General features: G+C 39.4%; 1 protein-coding gene across 5 annotated transcripts in view; it reads left to right on the top strand.

The window, feature by feature from the left end:
- The window catches only part of LOC126325636 (nucleoprotein TPR-like), a 263,392-nt gene that overhangs the window by 57,107 nt on the left and 190,921 nt on the right, over nt 1-15,364 (top strand). For all 5 annotated transcript variants that reach the window (XM_049995265.1, XM_049995267.1, XM_049995269.1 and 2 more), the window contains exon 9: nt 10,193-10,285. In XM_049995265.1, coding sequence (XP_049851222.1) covers nt 10,193-10,285 — 93 coding nt within the window. The remainder of the gene's footprint in view (nt 1-10,192; nt 10,286-15,364) is intronic.

Genomic DNA, 15,364 nt, shown 5'->3' with positions numbered 1-15,364 from the left:
GTTTGACTGGCAACAGGAGCTTTTAGGACGAGTCTGGTGACCAGCGTCCTGGTGGGAGCCGGAATCCCTCCATTGAAGGTTAGACGTGCACAACTGCTTGCCAGTTACGTTCCACACATTCATAGTTCTCTTGGACATGCAAATTACCATCTCCTTTTCCCACCCATGGTGGTTCATCTCCTGCATTGGAGGCCCAGGTCAGAACTTAAGATTGCGGTTTGTGTCCAATCTCTTCTACCTGAAGTGGAGTCCTTGCTTTTACCACCTATACTCAATTTCCCTTCATGTACACCTCCATGGTGTACACATGGGCCAAAGCTTTGAGGGGACCTTTCTCATGGTCCTAAGGACTCAGTTAATACAGCAGCTCTCTGCTGTCATTTCCTCTTCATTCTTGACATGAACCAGGACCATGAAGTGGTTTATGCTGACAGCTCAATGGCTGATGGTCACATTGGCTTCACGTGTGTTTGTGGAGGACATATTGAACAGCACTCCTTGCCAGATGGCTCCAGTGTTTTCACTGCAGAGATAACAGCCATTTCTCATGCTCTTGAGTGCATCCGCTCATGCCCTGGTGAGTCGTTTCTTCTCTGTACCGACTCCTTGAGCAGCTTACAAGCAGTCTACCAGTGCTATTCCCACCATCCTTTGGTAGCGACCATCCAGGAGTCCATCTATGTCTTGGAATGGTCCAGTCTTTCCGTGGTGTTTGTGTGGACCCCAAGACACGTCAGAATCCCAGGAAACGAACTTGCCGACAGGCTGGCCAAAAAGATTACACGGAGACCGCTTCTGGAGATCGGCATCCCTGTAACTGACCTGCGATCATTACTTTTTGCAAAGTTTTTCAGCTATGTGAGACAGAATCCCATAATCTGAGTAAGCACAACAAACTGCGTGCCCTTAAGTAGACTACGAATGTGTGGAGGACCTTCATGCGGGCTTACCGCAGGGACTGTGTGGTTCTCTGCTGGCTCCACATTGGCCATACGTGGTTAACACATGGCTACCTCCTCTGTCACGAGGACCCAATTCGGTGTCACTGTGGCTCGCACATCACTGTTGTCCACATCTTGTGGACTGCCCACTTTTAGCCACTCTGCGGCAGACTTTTAACCTTCACAGCCCCCTCCCTACCTTCGGTGTTGGGCGACAGTGCCTCATCAGCAGTTTAGTTTTTCATTTTATTCTTGAGGAGAGTTATTTATCATACCATCTAAGGGTGGGCATTTAGCCTTCTCTCTGACGTCGCTACACCACCCCTCCCTCTATCGCACTTTCTTTACATTTGTTTGTCTTGTTGGACGTCTTTTCCATACATTTGTTCATCTCGCCTTGTCTTTTTGGGGTGGACATTTTAATGTGTTGCAGAGTGGCTAGCTCATCCTTTTTTATTATTGTGATCAACCAGCCCAGACCAGCTGCTCTATGGTTTTAATACCTTCTTATACTTTTCCTTGTGGTGTATGTTTCCCCCATTTTTTGTTTGTTCCATTTGTTTTCTTTTTGGGTGTGGTGTCAGGTGTTTTTGTACCTTGAGCCTTGCTTGCGTCAGGAAAGAGGGACTGATGACCCTGTAGTTTGGTAGTTTTTTTACCCCATACTAACCAACCAATCCACTCAGCAAAATTACCGGAAAATCGAGGGGTGGCATTTGCCATGTACTGCTATTTAATGTAGAATTGCAAATAACTTTATTCACACATTAGAAGACATTCAACTTGGTTGAAATACATTAACACATTAAGTCTTCCAGCTACTATAGTACAAAATGGAGACACCATAAACTGGAAAACTAGAATTATGATCACGGAAGGAATGGTTGTAGGGTTTGCTGATCCCTTGTAGTGTTGTGAAGATCGCAGCCGAACTCTTACGGACCATGCGCAGTGCACAAAACCCAACATAAAGCACTTAGTAACAGCTACGACATAGCTACTTGTATAGGTTGACAGTGCTGCAGTCAACGTAGTTCAGACCCAACCTTTACTGGTATCTGATGCAATCACTGTTCAAAGGATCAGCTTTCTAAAGTGTTGTGTTAAAGTGTCTGCATTCACTGTGTTACATGGGGTTCCCAAAACCAGATTTCATAAACTGAGATTACCAAGTATGGATGTAGTTGGTCTTCTAAACATTCCTAATATTGATTTTATAAATTCAGTTCCATTTACTGGATTTCAACTTCCACAGCCGATTTTTGTTTCCATTTAAACGCACAACTGTTTGTGAAATGTGCTTGGGTTGACAGGTTGTCTTATTGCTAAAAATTTTCTGTTAATGAGTGTAGTGACTTTCTGTACAGTGAAGGAGAAGTAGAAATATTAGAATGAGTGTGGGGTTGTGTACTTCTAATATTTATATGAAGATAATCAACCATTGTGCTGATTAAATCCAAAACCAGAACAACTGATTTCCATATCAATGTTTGACCCTTAACATGTAAACACAACAGCAAAAAACAGTTCACGAAATTTGTTTTTCATCTTCTGGAAGTTGCCACATGTTAGCACAGTGATGATACAAACTTTTGTACTTTAGTTAGCAGACAAACCTACATGTGTCTTTGTCCTAAGATGCTAGGTCGCATGGCAGAGTCAGACATACAATTACAAGAAGTGTATAGAGACTATTCAGTCACTCACAATTAACATTGCACTAGAACATTGAGCTCACTGATGGCGTCATTGCATTCATGCACTTTCTGTTTCGCAGACACTTTCTTATACCTGTTATCTTTGCAAATTGAGCTTTACCAGATGATATGCAATATCAGTAATTGGAATTTGTTACATTTTCAATATTTATATGCAGAAAATAGAGCTGCTGAGACTTCAAACATTCTCTGATAAAACAGTTCATCAGTGTGCAATTTGCTGTGAAATAGTATTAATTAGGTAATTTCGTTTTTTCAAATTGTGAGTGAATTTTTTATTCAACTAAGCCCATGCACAAGCAACTGAAGCTCATGTTGGTTAGTCGAAAATTTATTGGCCTTCAGATAAATAGACAGCTTAAATACATAATAATAAGCTGAACAAAATAGCTTGTAAAGAGATGGTACAGTTTATCACAGTAAAATGCTAGGGCTGCTAAATACAATAAATATTAGTAAAATAGACCAAGAGATTTATTTTATTTTATTTATAAATAAAAAACAAAGATGCTGTGACTTAGCAAACGAGAAAGCGCTGGTAGATAGACACAATAAAAAACACACAAACACACACACAAATTTCAAGCTTTCGCTACCCAAGCTTGCTTCATCAGGAAAGAGGGAAGGAGAGGGAAAGACAAAAGGATGTCGATTTTACGGGAGAGGGTAAGGAGTCATTCCAATCCCGGGAGACGGAAAGACTTACCTTAGGGGGGGGAAAAAGGACAGGTATACATTCACGTGCACACACACATATCCATCCGCACATATACAGACACAGGCAGACATAGGTAAAGGCAAAGAGGTTGGGCAGAGATGTCATTCAAGGCAGAAGTACAGAGGCAAAGATGTTGAACGACAAGTGGTGTATGAGGGGTGGCAACTTGAAATTAACGGAGGTTGAGGCCTGGTGGATAATGGGAAGAGAGAATATATTGAAGGGGAAGTTTCCATCTTCGGAGTTCTGATAGGTTGGTGTAAGTGGGAAGTATACAGAGAACCCGGATGGTGTAAGACTGTGACAAGATGTGCTGGCCATGCACCAAGGCATGTTTAGACACAGGGTGATCCTCATTACCAATAAACACTGTCTGCCTGTGTCCGTTCGTGCGAATGGACAGTTTGTTGCTGGTCACTCCCACATAGAAGGCTTCACAGTGTAGGCATGTCAGTTGGTAAAACACATGGGTGCTTTCACACGTGGCTCTGCCTTTGATCGTGTACACCTTCCGGGTTACAGAACTGGAGTAGGTGGTGGTGGGAGGGTGCATGAGACAGGTTTTACACTGGAGGTTGTTACATGGGTAGGAGCCAGAGGGTGGGGAAGGTGGTTTGGGGATTTCATAGGGATGAACCAAGAGGTTACGAAGGTTAGGTGGACGGTGGAAAGACACTCTTGGTGGAGTGGGGAGAATTTCATGAAGGATGGATCTCATTTCAGGGCAGGATTAGAGGAAGTCGTATCCCTGTTGGAGAGCCGCATTCAGAGTCTGATCCAGTCCTGGAAAGTATCCTGTCACAAGTGGGGCACTTTTGGGGTTCTTCTGTGGGAGGTTCTGGGTATGAGGAAGTGGCTCTGGTTATTTGCTTCTGTACCAGGTCAGGAGGGTAGTTGCAGGATGCGAAAGCTATTTTCAGGTTATTGGTGTAATGGTTCAGTGATTCAGGACTGGAGCAGATTCGTTTGCCACGAAGACATAAGCTGTAGGGAAGGGACCGTTTGATATGGAATGGGTGGCAGCTGTCATAATGGAGGTACTGTTGCTTGTTGGTGGGTTTGATGTGGACAGATGTGTGAAGCTGGCCATAGGACAGATGGAGGTCAACGTCGAGGATAGTGGCATGGGATTTGGAGTAGGACCAGGTGAATCTGATGGAACCAAAGGAGTTGAGGTTGGAGAGGAAATTCTGGAGTTCTTTTTCACTGTGAGTCCAGATCATGAAGATATCATCAATAAATCTGTACCAAACATTGGGTTGGCAGGCCCATAAGTAGGTTGGCATATGAGGGAGCCATCCTGGTACCCATGGGTGTTCCCCTTAATTGTTGGTATGTCTGGCCTTCAAAAGTGAAGGAGTTGTGGGTTAGGATGAAGCTGGCTAAGGTAATGAGGAAAGAGGTTTTAGGTAGGGTAACAGATGGTTGGTTCTTTGGTTGGTTTGTGGGATTAAAGGGACCAGACTACTATGGTCATCGGTCCCAGGGTAGCAGATGATCAGCGTGAAAGGAAGTGCTCCATTGCAGCGAGGCCCTGGACGTATGGGATATTTGTGTATAAGGAAGTGGCATCAATGGTTACAAGGATGGTTTCTGGGGGTAACAGATTGGGTAAAGATTCCAGGCACTCGAGAAAGTGGTTGGTGTCTTTGATGATGGATGGCAGACTGCATGTAATTTGTTGAAGGTTTTGATCTACGTAGGCAGAGACCCGTTATGTGGGTGCTTGGTAACCAGCTACAATGGGACGGCCGGGATGTTTGGGTTTGTGAATTTTAGGAAGTAGGTAGAAGGTAGGGGGTGCGGGGTGTTGGTGGGGTCAGGAGGTTGATGTTCAGGTGAAAGATTTTGTCGGGGGGCCTAAGGTTCTGTGGATTCCTTGAAGCTCCGCCTGGACGTCAGGAATGGGATTACATGGCAAACTTTGTATGTAGTGTTGGCTGAAAGCTGACGCAGTCCCTCAGCCACATACTCCCAACGATCAAGTACCTTGTCAGCCAGGAGAATGACGATGGATCGGTCAGACTTCAGATCACGGTGATGTTGGGAGTAGGATTAAGGTTTTTCAAGAAAGATTGAGAGGCAAGGCTGGAAGTGAGAAATTCCTGGAAGGTTTGGAGAGGGTGATTTTGAGGAAGAGGAGATGGGTCCCGCTGTGACGGAGGGCGGAACTGTTCCAGGTAGGGTTCAATTTGGATAGTGTCTTGGGGATTTGGATCGTTAGGATTAGGATTATTTTTCTTCGTGGCAAAGTGATATTTCCAGCAGAGACTATGAGTGTAGGACAGTTAATCTTTGACGAGAGCTGTTTGGTTGAATCTGGGAGTAGGGCTGAAGGTGAGGCCTTTGGAGAGGATAGAGGTTTCGGATTGGGAGAGAGATTTGGAGGATAGGTTAACTACTGAATTGGGGTGTTGTGATTCCAGACTGTGTTGACTAGAATTTTGAGGTGTTGGGGGGAATGGAGCTGGAAGTGGGAGATTGAGTAGATGGGAGAGAGACTGGGTCTGTGTTCAATGAGAGGAGGTTGAGGTTTCTTGGAAAGGTTGTGGAGGGTGAGTGAGCTGCCTTTCCGGACTTAGGAAACCAGGAGATTGGGTAGTTTTTTGAGGTGGAGGGTGACATGCTGTTCTAATTTGCGGTTGACCTGTAGGAGGATGCTATGAACAGCTGGTGTGGATGTGGGAGAGGAAAGATTGAGGACTTTGATTTGGGATAGGAGTTGACGGGTGTGCTCATTGGCCGAGTCGATGTATAGGTGAAGGATTAGGCGGGTGAGGGCTATGAATAGTGCAGTTTGGAACTGGTATAAGGACTGATGGAAAGAAGGATTGCAGCCAGAGATGGGAACTTTAAGTGCGAGGCCTTTGGGGGTAATGCCAAACGTCAGACAAGCCTGGCTAAATAAAATATGGGAGCGTAATTTGGCTAGGACGAAGGCATGTTTGCGGAGGGAATGTAAATAAAGCTTAATGGGGTCGTTGTGGGGGTGTTGTGAGGGTGACATGGTATTAGAAGGTGGAAAGTGTAACATGAGGCTAAAGTGAAAATAAAAATATATGGGGAGAGATAAAGGTGAACTAGAAAGCGACTGGAGTTCTGGCATGAAAAAAGTCGAAAATGTGTTGGTTTAAGCTCAGCTATGTTGATCCTGTGGTGAACTTAGGTTGGCAAACAACGATGTGTACAAAGGTTAGGTAGTTGTGTTGCCTCCAAAACACGTTAAAGGGTGGAGAAAATCAGGAAAATGTCCAAAAAACTGCGTCTAAATGTATTAAAAGGACTGGTTATGTGGTGGAAGATTATGAAAATGAGGCTAACAATTATCCGAAGAAGAAATAATAACGTTAAAACCTGTGGGAAGCTGCTAAAAAATGATCCCTTATGTGGGAAAAACGGGAATGGAAATAAAGTGAAAGTTGTTACAATTAGCCGAAATGGTTGTTTAATAGGTTAAAGGAACTGAAGCTGTGAAGTAGTATTCACAAGGTTACACGAGAAATGTTTGTAAACTGGGAACGGTGGTTTTTATAGCAGCGGTAGTGTTGAAAGCGGTAAATTTTTTTTTGGTTATGGTTTGGAAGTAAGTTACGTATTGAGTATATATAGGCAGGATAAAGTTGTATGGTAGATTCGGTAAAAAGGGAAGGTGAATAAAAAGTGAAACTACTTGCACGAACAAAAAGAGAAAGCCTTTATTTAGTCATATGGGTAGGTCCCCCCCCCCCCCCTCCCCCCCCTGTCGGGGGGCCAATTCGGTAATCTGCAGTTGATGAGGATGATAGGCTGATGATGAAGACAGCACAACACCCAGTTCCTGGGCGGAGAAAATTCCCCGACCCAGACAGGAATCGAATTTGGGCCCAGAGGAGTAACAGCTCGTCATGCTGACCATTCAGCTACCGGGGGTGGACGACCAAGAGATGATAGTATAAAACATTTGATCATAGATTAGTTTAAAAAATGAAATTTGATAAAGCTGAACATGGAAATCTGTGTTGAATAAAAGTTAATGTCACTTTATTTTGCGGTGAACTAAGATCAACGTGGACTAGCAAAATTTCGCAAAATCTAATTAACCTTAAACTTTGGCTACAGTTGTCAGTTCATAACTTATGGACACTGCAAGAGAGTGGGTTTCGTTTTGTGCAAATACAAGTTAAAAAGAAATAGCTAATAATGAAGTTGTTAACACTCACACAGTACTGAAGCCCAGAATAATTTTTTCGGTCGCTAAAGTTAGGTTAAGGAGAATGCTAGTTACGTAAGTAATGTTTGTAGATGATTGCTTTCATAATAATTTTTGAAAAGACGTGTAATTAATGTGATAAAATTTAAAGGTATTTCCTTGACACTTTGCATTGGAGTAAGAAAGGAAATTTGCAGTATTTGTAGTAAATAGCCTGTCAGTCCTGACATGGCAGTAGGTGTGTGCATTTGGGTGTGTTAGTCTTTGTGTCTGTGGATGTATGTGTTTCTACTAGAGAGAGAGCAATAGCTCAGAAGCTAGGATAAACAGTTTTCTGTTTTGTGTTGGTGTGTGCTACACATTAGTCAGCTACAGGTAAGTGGCTGCTTTGTCTCTATTTTACTTACTATGGCATCCATATCAGGTGGCTGTGAATTATCAGTTGCCAAAGAATGTATTTTCTGCTCTCTTGGTTATAAAGTTAATTATGAGAACTCCAAATTTTGAAACCGTACCATATGAAAATGCTACTTGAGATCTTCCAGGCATTCGAAGACATTATGATGCTTTATTTTTTGTGTTAAAGAACCGTAACTGCTGGTAATTACATTGTTTCTTTTTGTTTACTTCACTGATATTGACCTTCTTCTGCTTATTTTCCTCCATCTTCACTACAGTATGAACCCTTTAACAATAAATACTGTATATCATACTGTGTGAAGAGTTTGATAGAGCACTGAAAGACCTAAGTCCAAACAAGGCCCTGGGAGTATACAACATTCCATTAGAACTACTGACAGATCCAGTCCTGACAAAACTCTACCATCTGGTGAGCAAAATGTATGAGGCAGGCGAAATACCCTCAGACTTCAAGAAGAATATAATAATTCCAATCCCAAAGAAAGCAGCCGTTGACAGATGTGAAAATGACCGAACTACCAGTTTAATAAGTCACGGCTGCAAAATACTAACGCGAATTCTTTACAGACAAATGGAAAAACTGGTAGAAGCCGACCTCGGGGAAGATCAGTTTGGATTCTGTAGAAATATGGGAACACGTGAGGCAGTACTCACCCTATGACTTATTTTAGAAGCTAGATTAAGAAAAGGCAAACGTATGTGTCTAGCATTTGTAGACTTAGAGAAAGCTTTTGACAATGTTGACTGGAATACTCTCTTTCAAATTTTGAAGGTGGCAGGGGTAAAATACAGGGAGCGAAAGGTTATTTACAATTTGTACAGAAACCAGATGGCAGTTATAAGAGTCGAGGGACACGAAAGGGAAGCAGTGGTTGGGAAGGAATTGAGACAGGGTTGTAGCCTCTCCCCGATGTTATTCAATCTGTATATTGAGCAAGCTGTAAAAGAAACAAAAGAAAAATTCGGAGTAGGTATTAAAATCCATGGAGAAGAAATAAAAACTTTGAGGTTCGCCGATTACATTGTAATTCTGTCAGAGACAGCAAAGGACTTGGAAGAGCAGTTGAACGGAATGGACAGTGTCTTGAAACGAGGGCATGAGATGAACATCAACAAAAGCAAAACAAGGATAATGGAATGTAGTCGAATTAAGTTGGGTGATACTGAGGGTATTAGATTAGGAAATGAGACACTTAAAGTAGTAAAGGAGTTTTGCTATTTGGGGAGCAAAATAACTGATGATGGTCGAAGTAGAGAGGATATAAAATGTAGACTGGCAATGGCAAGGAAAGCGTTTCTGAAGAAGAGAAAGTTGTTAACATCGAGTATAGATTTAAGTGTCAGGAAGTCTTTTCTGAAAGTATTTGTATGGAGTGTAGCCATGTATGGAAATGAAACGTGGACGATAAATAGTTTGGGCAAGAAGAGAATAGAAACTTTCGAAATGTGGTGCTACAGAATAATGCTGAAGATTAGGTGGATAAATCACATGACTAATGAGGAGGTACTGAATAGAATTGGTGAGAAGAGAAATTTGTAGCACAACTTGACTAGAAGAAGGGATCGGTTGGTAGGACCTGTTCTGAGGCATCAAGGGATCACCAGTTTAGTATTGGGGGGCAGAGTGGAGGGTAAAAATCATAGAGGGAGACCAAGAGATGAATACACTAAGCAGATTCAGAAGGATGTAGGCTGCAGTAGGTACTGGGAGATGAAGAAGCTTGCACAGGATATAGTAGCATGGAGAGCTGCATCAAATCAGTCTCTGGACTGGAGACCACAACAACAACAACAACAACAACAAAAACAACAACAACAGCAGCAGCAGTATATTTGTGATATACACTTAATATCTGCAATCGGAGTGCGATTATCATGTCAGTAGCTGATTTGCCAATATTATCAAGCCTGTCTTATGCTAATTTATAAAACATAGTGGATTCGCAAAGTGGGTTCTTTTTCTGAAATAAGATGTTAATAAACATTTCTGCAGTTCGTCCTTAGTATGGTAGAAGACTGAAATCTTTTAGAATATTTTCTATGATTCTTACAATTTTCTTGAAAATGTTAATCATTATTGCAGTGATTTCACAGTACAGACCTCTGAAATTATGGCAGTTTTTAAATGGACTTTGTTGCCTATTAAAAAATAAATTTGCACTTATTTTTCCCATACACAGAGGTTTATAAATATTTATCTGCACAGGTTTGCTTCCTTCTAAAAGAGCTGGAGGATGCTCGTACAGTCTCAAGTACAAATGCGGATGTCTCATCACTAGACATAACAAGCTCATCACATGTAAGTGTTCTTAATCTGTCATTGCACTACATTTTTTTATAGAATTTAAAATATTAATTGCCTTTGAATATTTGCAGATTTTACAAATAATAAGCACATAAACTTTTAAAAATATTGATGGAAATGTTATGAAGTAAAAATTAACAAATAAAATTTGGGCTGTTGATATATGTGTATGAAGTAAACCATTGGTCTTCAAACGGTACAGATAATATATAATTAAATATGAATCTCTGAATCGTTTTCTAGAGTTGAAGTTGATCTTGTTTGTTGCATGTGGAAACTTATTGGAAGTTAAATGAAAATTAGAAATTAATTGTCCTTTTACTTTCATTGATCGTTATCTTACATGAAGAGGTCCTGAACAGTGGGATCAACTTTTTGAAAAAATCTGTATGGATTTGTAGGTTAAGATCCCAGGTATCACACAGTCAGCCATTCACCCTGGTGGGCTCTTGTTTGCAAGTAATTGATGAAAAAAATTTTATAGTTTTGTGACACTCAATAGTGTTAAAAAAGTTTCACTGTGTTGTCTGGTTGTGTGTTGTAACAGACAGGACAATAGCATCCCTTTCAGGAGGTTGTGGGTTCAAATCTCTTCAGATGCAGTATTTTTTATTTATTTTTAAATCTTCAACAAAATGAATTTGTCGTTTTTGTTCAAGTGATTTTAATGTAATTTTTTTATTTTTGTTCCGTTGTCACGTAATTTTAATCATGATATCAACTTCATTTGCTCTCATTTTTCTTTCTGTCATTCTCTTTCCATGTGAAATCTTTGTTCTTGCATTTTTTAATTAATTTTAAGTATTAATTTCTATTTAATTTCTTTTGCTTTGTCACCCTGTTTGTTCGTCCAAATTATTGTGTTCATTTTATGTATTTCTCATTTTGCTTTAATTTTGTTTCAACTCTTTTTCCATTTAAATCTTCATCTGTGTTATTTCACCCATAGTGCAGTAGGTATTTGTTATATTTTAAAGGTTATATGACTATTACTGAGGGGAAAAATTGCACGTCTCTTATGAAAACACATTTTTAACGCCATTGCAAAGTCTGTATAAACAGATTATTTCGTCTTTTGTGTTTTAACTGATAGGTCAGAATTTTCAAATAATTGAATATTATGTTAGATAAATATAACTAAATTTGTATTCACAAAATTCCAGTTGGAAAAAGAAAATTATAAAGAAAGAAATGAAACTAATGAAAAACTTCATACGGCGATTAAAATTATGTGACAAAGAAATAGAAATAAAAAAAAAAATACTTTTAAACCAATTAATTAAATTAAAATAATGATCAAAGACATTTCGTTAAAGATTCTAAAATAAAAAAAAAATTACTGCATCTGATGAGATTTGAACTCACAACCTTCTGCTTGTGAACCTATTATCCTACCCATTACACCACACATCCTGTCTATGTTGTATGACTTTTTTAATGTTATTAAGCATCACGCAAAATTCCAAATTTTTTTTGTCAATTACTCGCAAATGAGGGGCCACCAGGCTGAATGGCTGCAGCTTGTGACACCTGGGATCTTAACCTATAGTACCGTGTTCGTCGTTACAAAAAGTCAATTCCACTAGAGGAACCTGTCTTTGTTAGAGCATTATCAATGCACTTTCTATGCCATTCAACAAAGTTTACATGTTTTTCACTGTTCCTATCCACTGTAAAGCTGTTGGATTGGAAAACAGTTACACTGTTAATATTGTACCACATCTTACATATGCTGTTAATAATTAGTGCAACAGCTCTAGTGGAATTTCTTGGCGAAATCTAACGTGTAGCCAAAACAGCTACCTTTCAGCAAGTGGTTAAGGATTCCTCATTCTGAGCTAAAGAGTGTGCAAACATATGTTTAAAGACAGGTAAATTTAACACAAATGGAATGGGACAAAAGACAAAAAAGTGCCAGTATTTACTCACATAACATGAAATAGGTGGTTTGTACAGAATATCACAAAATTTGGCATTTTCCCCATTCAAGCATAAAAATCTTATTAAATTAAAGGCAATACTTTATTGATATTGATAGTTATTCAGTCTCGAAGTTATTGAATCTTTGCTTTGCTCTCAAGGTTGAGGTACCCTTATAAGCTTACAATGACTGTACATTTTCTGTTTGCAAAACTGTTGCTTAGATGTGCTAGCATCTGGTAACATCTTTATCTGCCAACATCAAATTTCCTGAACGTGTTGTACAACATATCATAGGAAAAACATTGCGATTTGGAGAGTTCTTTATTGGGGTACATTACATAAATCGGAAATTTTTTTATTACAGAAGTATAAACACAAAACCACCCAATATGGCGCTTTAGCTTTGCTAATCATAAATCTACATGGTGTCTCATTGTTTTGTTCTTTTGGTCACTTGGGCTATGCTACAGATCAAGCTATCACCACAGACTTTGTTTCACAAAATAGTAAAAATAATGTGGAGTAAATATTGTGATAAATAATCTGTGTTCTGTTCTACAACCAGAAACATGTTTGCTAGATGTCACGTGACCTGTACTGTGATTAATCGATTGATTGAAACAGCGAAGCAGGCACAATGTTGATTTATGTGTTTTAGAAGCTGAAGTGCCGTATTTGGAGTTTCTTGTATTTACACTTATGTCTTCCAAAAATTTGCAGTTCATTTGATGTGCCGAAATAAAGATCTGTCCAAAATGTGTTGCTTTTGGTACTATCTGCTGTGCAAAAGTTTTTGGAAATTCGGCATTGGTGGCTAAAAATGTTACCTCTATTCTAAGTTAAAATGGTTTGAAGGTGGCTGCATTATTATGGGAATAGGCATTTTTAATGATGAAATTTACACACTTCTGAGAAACATGATGAGACATATTTTGGGCGTAGTTGAATGAAACAATAAAACACGTAGGGTTGTATATTTAAAGTAGGCTGCCAACTCTTTAAGTCATAGATACATGGAAGTTTGTGTGCACAACAGTAGTTTATTATGTCAGCAGTAGGGTGATAATTGAAGACTTGAAATAAAAAAGGCTTCAAGTGCCAAAATCACGAATTTGAGGAAAAAGTAATTAATGGTCATAATTTCAGTAATAAAGTGCTTTATTTGAAAGTCAAGCAAAGTTCAGATCTAGCTTCCAAAGGAAATTACAAACATTATGTTAAAAGAAAAAACTTATTGAAAGTGGAAATGCAGTTAATGTTGTAGTTCAGTACGCAGGAAAAAGATAGTAAAGTGGAAGAATGAGTGAAATAAAAATGTTTTTTGTTCATACACTAAACATTCATTCTGCAATACTTTTGTGAAAATACATGTTGTCGTTGCTTGTGTTCTTAATTTCTTCAGATATGTGGCTTGTAACATACTGGCCAGGTAGTTATGTTTCATGGATGCCCTATACTTGTACACCTTTTCTCAATATAGTGGTATGCTCCCAAGCCTCAGTTACATTTAAGCCTATCCAGGTGTTAACTACATGAGGCTTATATTTGTCCAACCTCAGTCGCTGTACTCTGTAATATAAACACAATAAAACTAAACATTTCCAATCTACTGCTGTGTTGAAATCTAAGAAGTCAGATGCATTCATGTTGCTGACGATAAATGGCTTTACTTGTCTTTAGATTGCTTTATCGTGTCCTTTTGTCTTCTGGAACATTACATTTGGTAACTCCTTTTCTTTTCTCAATGAGAGCAAATTCCCGGTTGCAATATCAGGAGAACCTGATACAAGGAACTGGTGGTTTATTTCTTTAGAGACATTGGATATAACAAGGTACATCCAGAAAAGGAGACAACCTCTGTTTTGTTCTGACAATAACAGTTGTCACTCCAGATTGTCAGCTTTTTCTTAAAAGTTGTGCCATTTGCAGTGATTTTAAACAAACATGAAGCAATTTCATTAGCACCATGTACTGTCAAACTTTTGTGCCACAGAGTCATGTATATGTCATCGTTGTCAGCAATAAGTGTGTGAGAGTTGTAAACTGCAAGTTATCATGGAGGTAAAACATTTGAATATGTGACGAAGTTGGAACGAACGGCACTTGTTGCAAATATATCATTCTGATACCGTTTCATCGCAGTCATAGCTTTTTCGGCCTTGCATTGATGTAACTCGAGACGAACTGTGAGTTCCTTTTTCTCAGGCAGGTTAATGAGAATCTGTGCATGAAACGGATCACACACGCCACATGTGTTTGAACAAGGAGGATGGAAAAAGAGGTTAGGGAAATGATCCTTATAAGTATCATGTCATTTGTGAATCACCATTAATGTTCTTGAAGGCATTAGAACATTCTATGTTTTATTAATATTCGGACTCAGGTATTCCTTTTCAGTCTTGCTCCTGCTGTAGTGACTTCGTGCTTGTAAAAAAGATTTATTTGCTAGACCACATGGTATTCAGTTTATACACTGAATTTTCTGTGTGAATTTTACTGCCTCTTGTTTCCTTGTACATGGTAAGGCCTTTCTTCTTCTGGAACAGTCTAATGCCCAGTTACTTGTTGCCTGCTCTGTGAAGGGTCATCCTAGTTACCATGATGTCATCTTTTAACATGAAATACTTGCCTGAACACCACCAAGTAACTCCCTTGCTTCCAGTATCTTAAAAGACTTAATAAACTTCAAACAGACTTTATATTCATAGCTGAAGTTCTTTCATTTATACTTCCAAGCACATTCTCTTTGAAAGCAAAGAGAAGAATCCTGTGCAGTGTACCTCAGAAGGTTTTTTGAATAATATATATATATATATATAATCACAGTCAACATAATTTAATTGTACTGCTTGTTGCTTTCATCCAAAAGCAGTAAAAATAAACAATCTATCCAGGTATGGCGTAGAATAGTGATAAGCAATAACACTTCTTGTGCTAGACAAGCTGTTGCAGGAATATTGACGGAGGACATCGAAAGGGTGCAAAAAAGGGCAGCGTTATAGGGGAGAGAGTGTGGCAGATATGATACACGAGTTGGGATGGAAGTCATTACAGCATAGACGTTTTTCGTCGCGGCAAGACCTTTTTACGAAATTTCAGTCACCAACTTTCTCTTCCGAATGCGAAAATATTTTGTTGAGCCCAACCTAC

This window comes from Schistocerca gregaria, chromosome 2 (genome assembly GCF_023897955.1).
Source record: "Schistocerca gregaria isolate iqSchGreg1 chromosome 2, iqSchGreg1.2, whole genome shotgun sequence".
Classification (NCBI taxonomy): Eukaryota; Metazoa; Arthropoda; class Insecta; order Orthoptera; family Acrididae; genus Schistocerca; species Schistocerca gregaria.
Note: the sequence above shows the minus strand (reverse complement) of the source record. Positions and strands in the feature narration are given on the sequence as shown.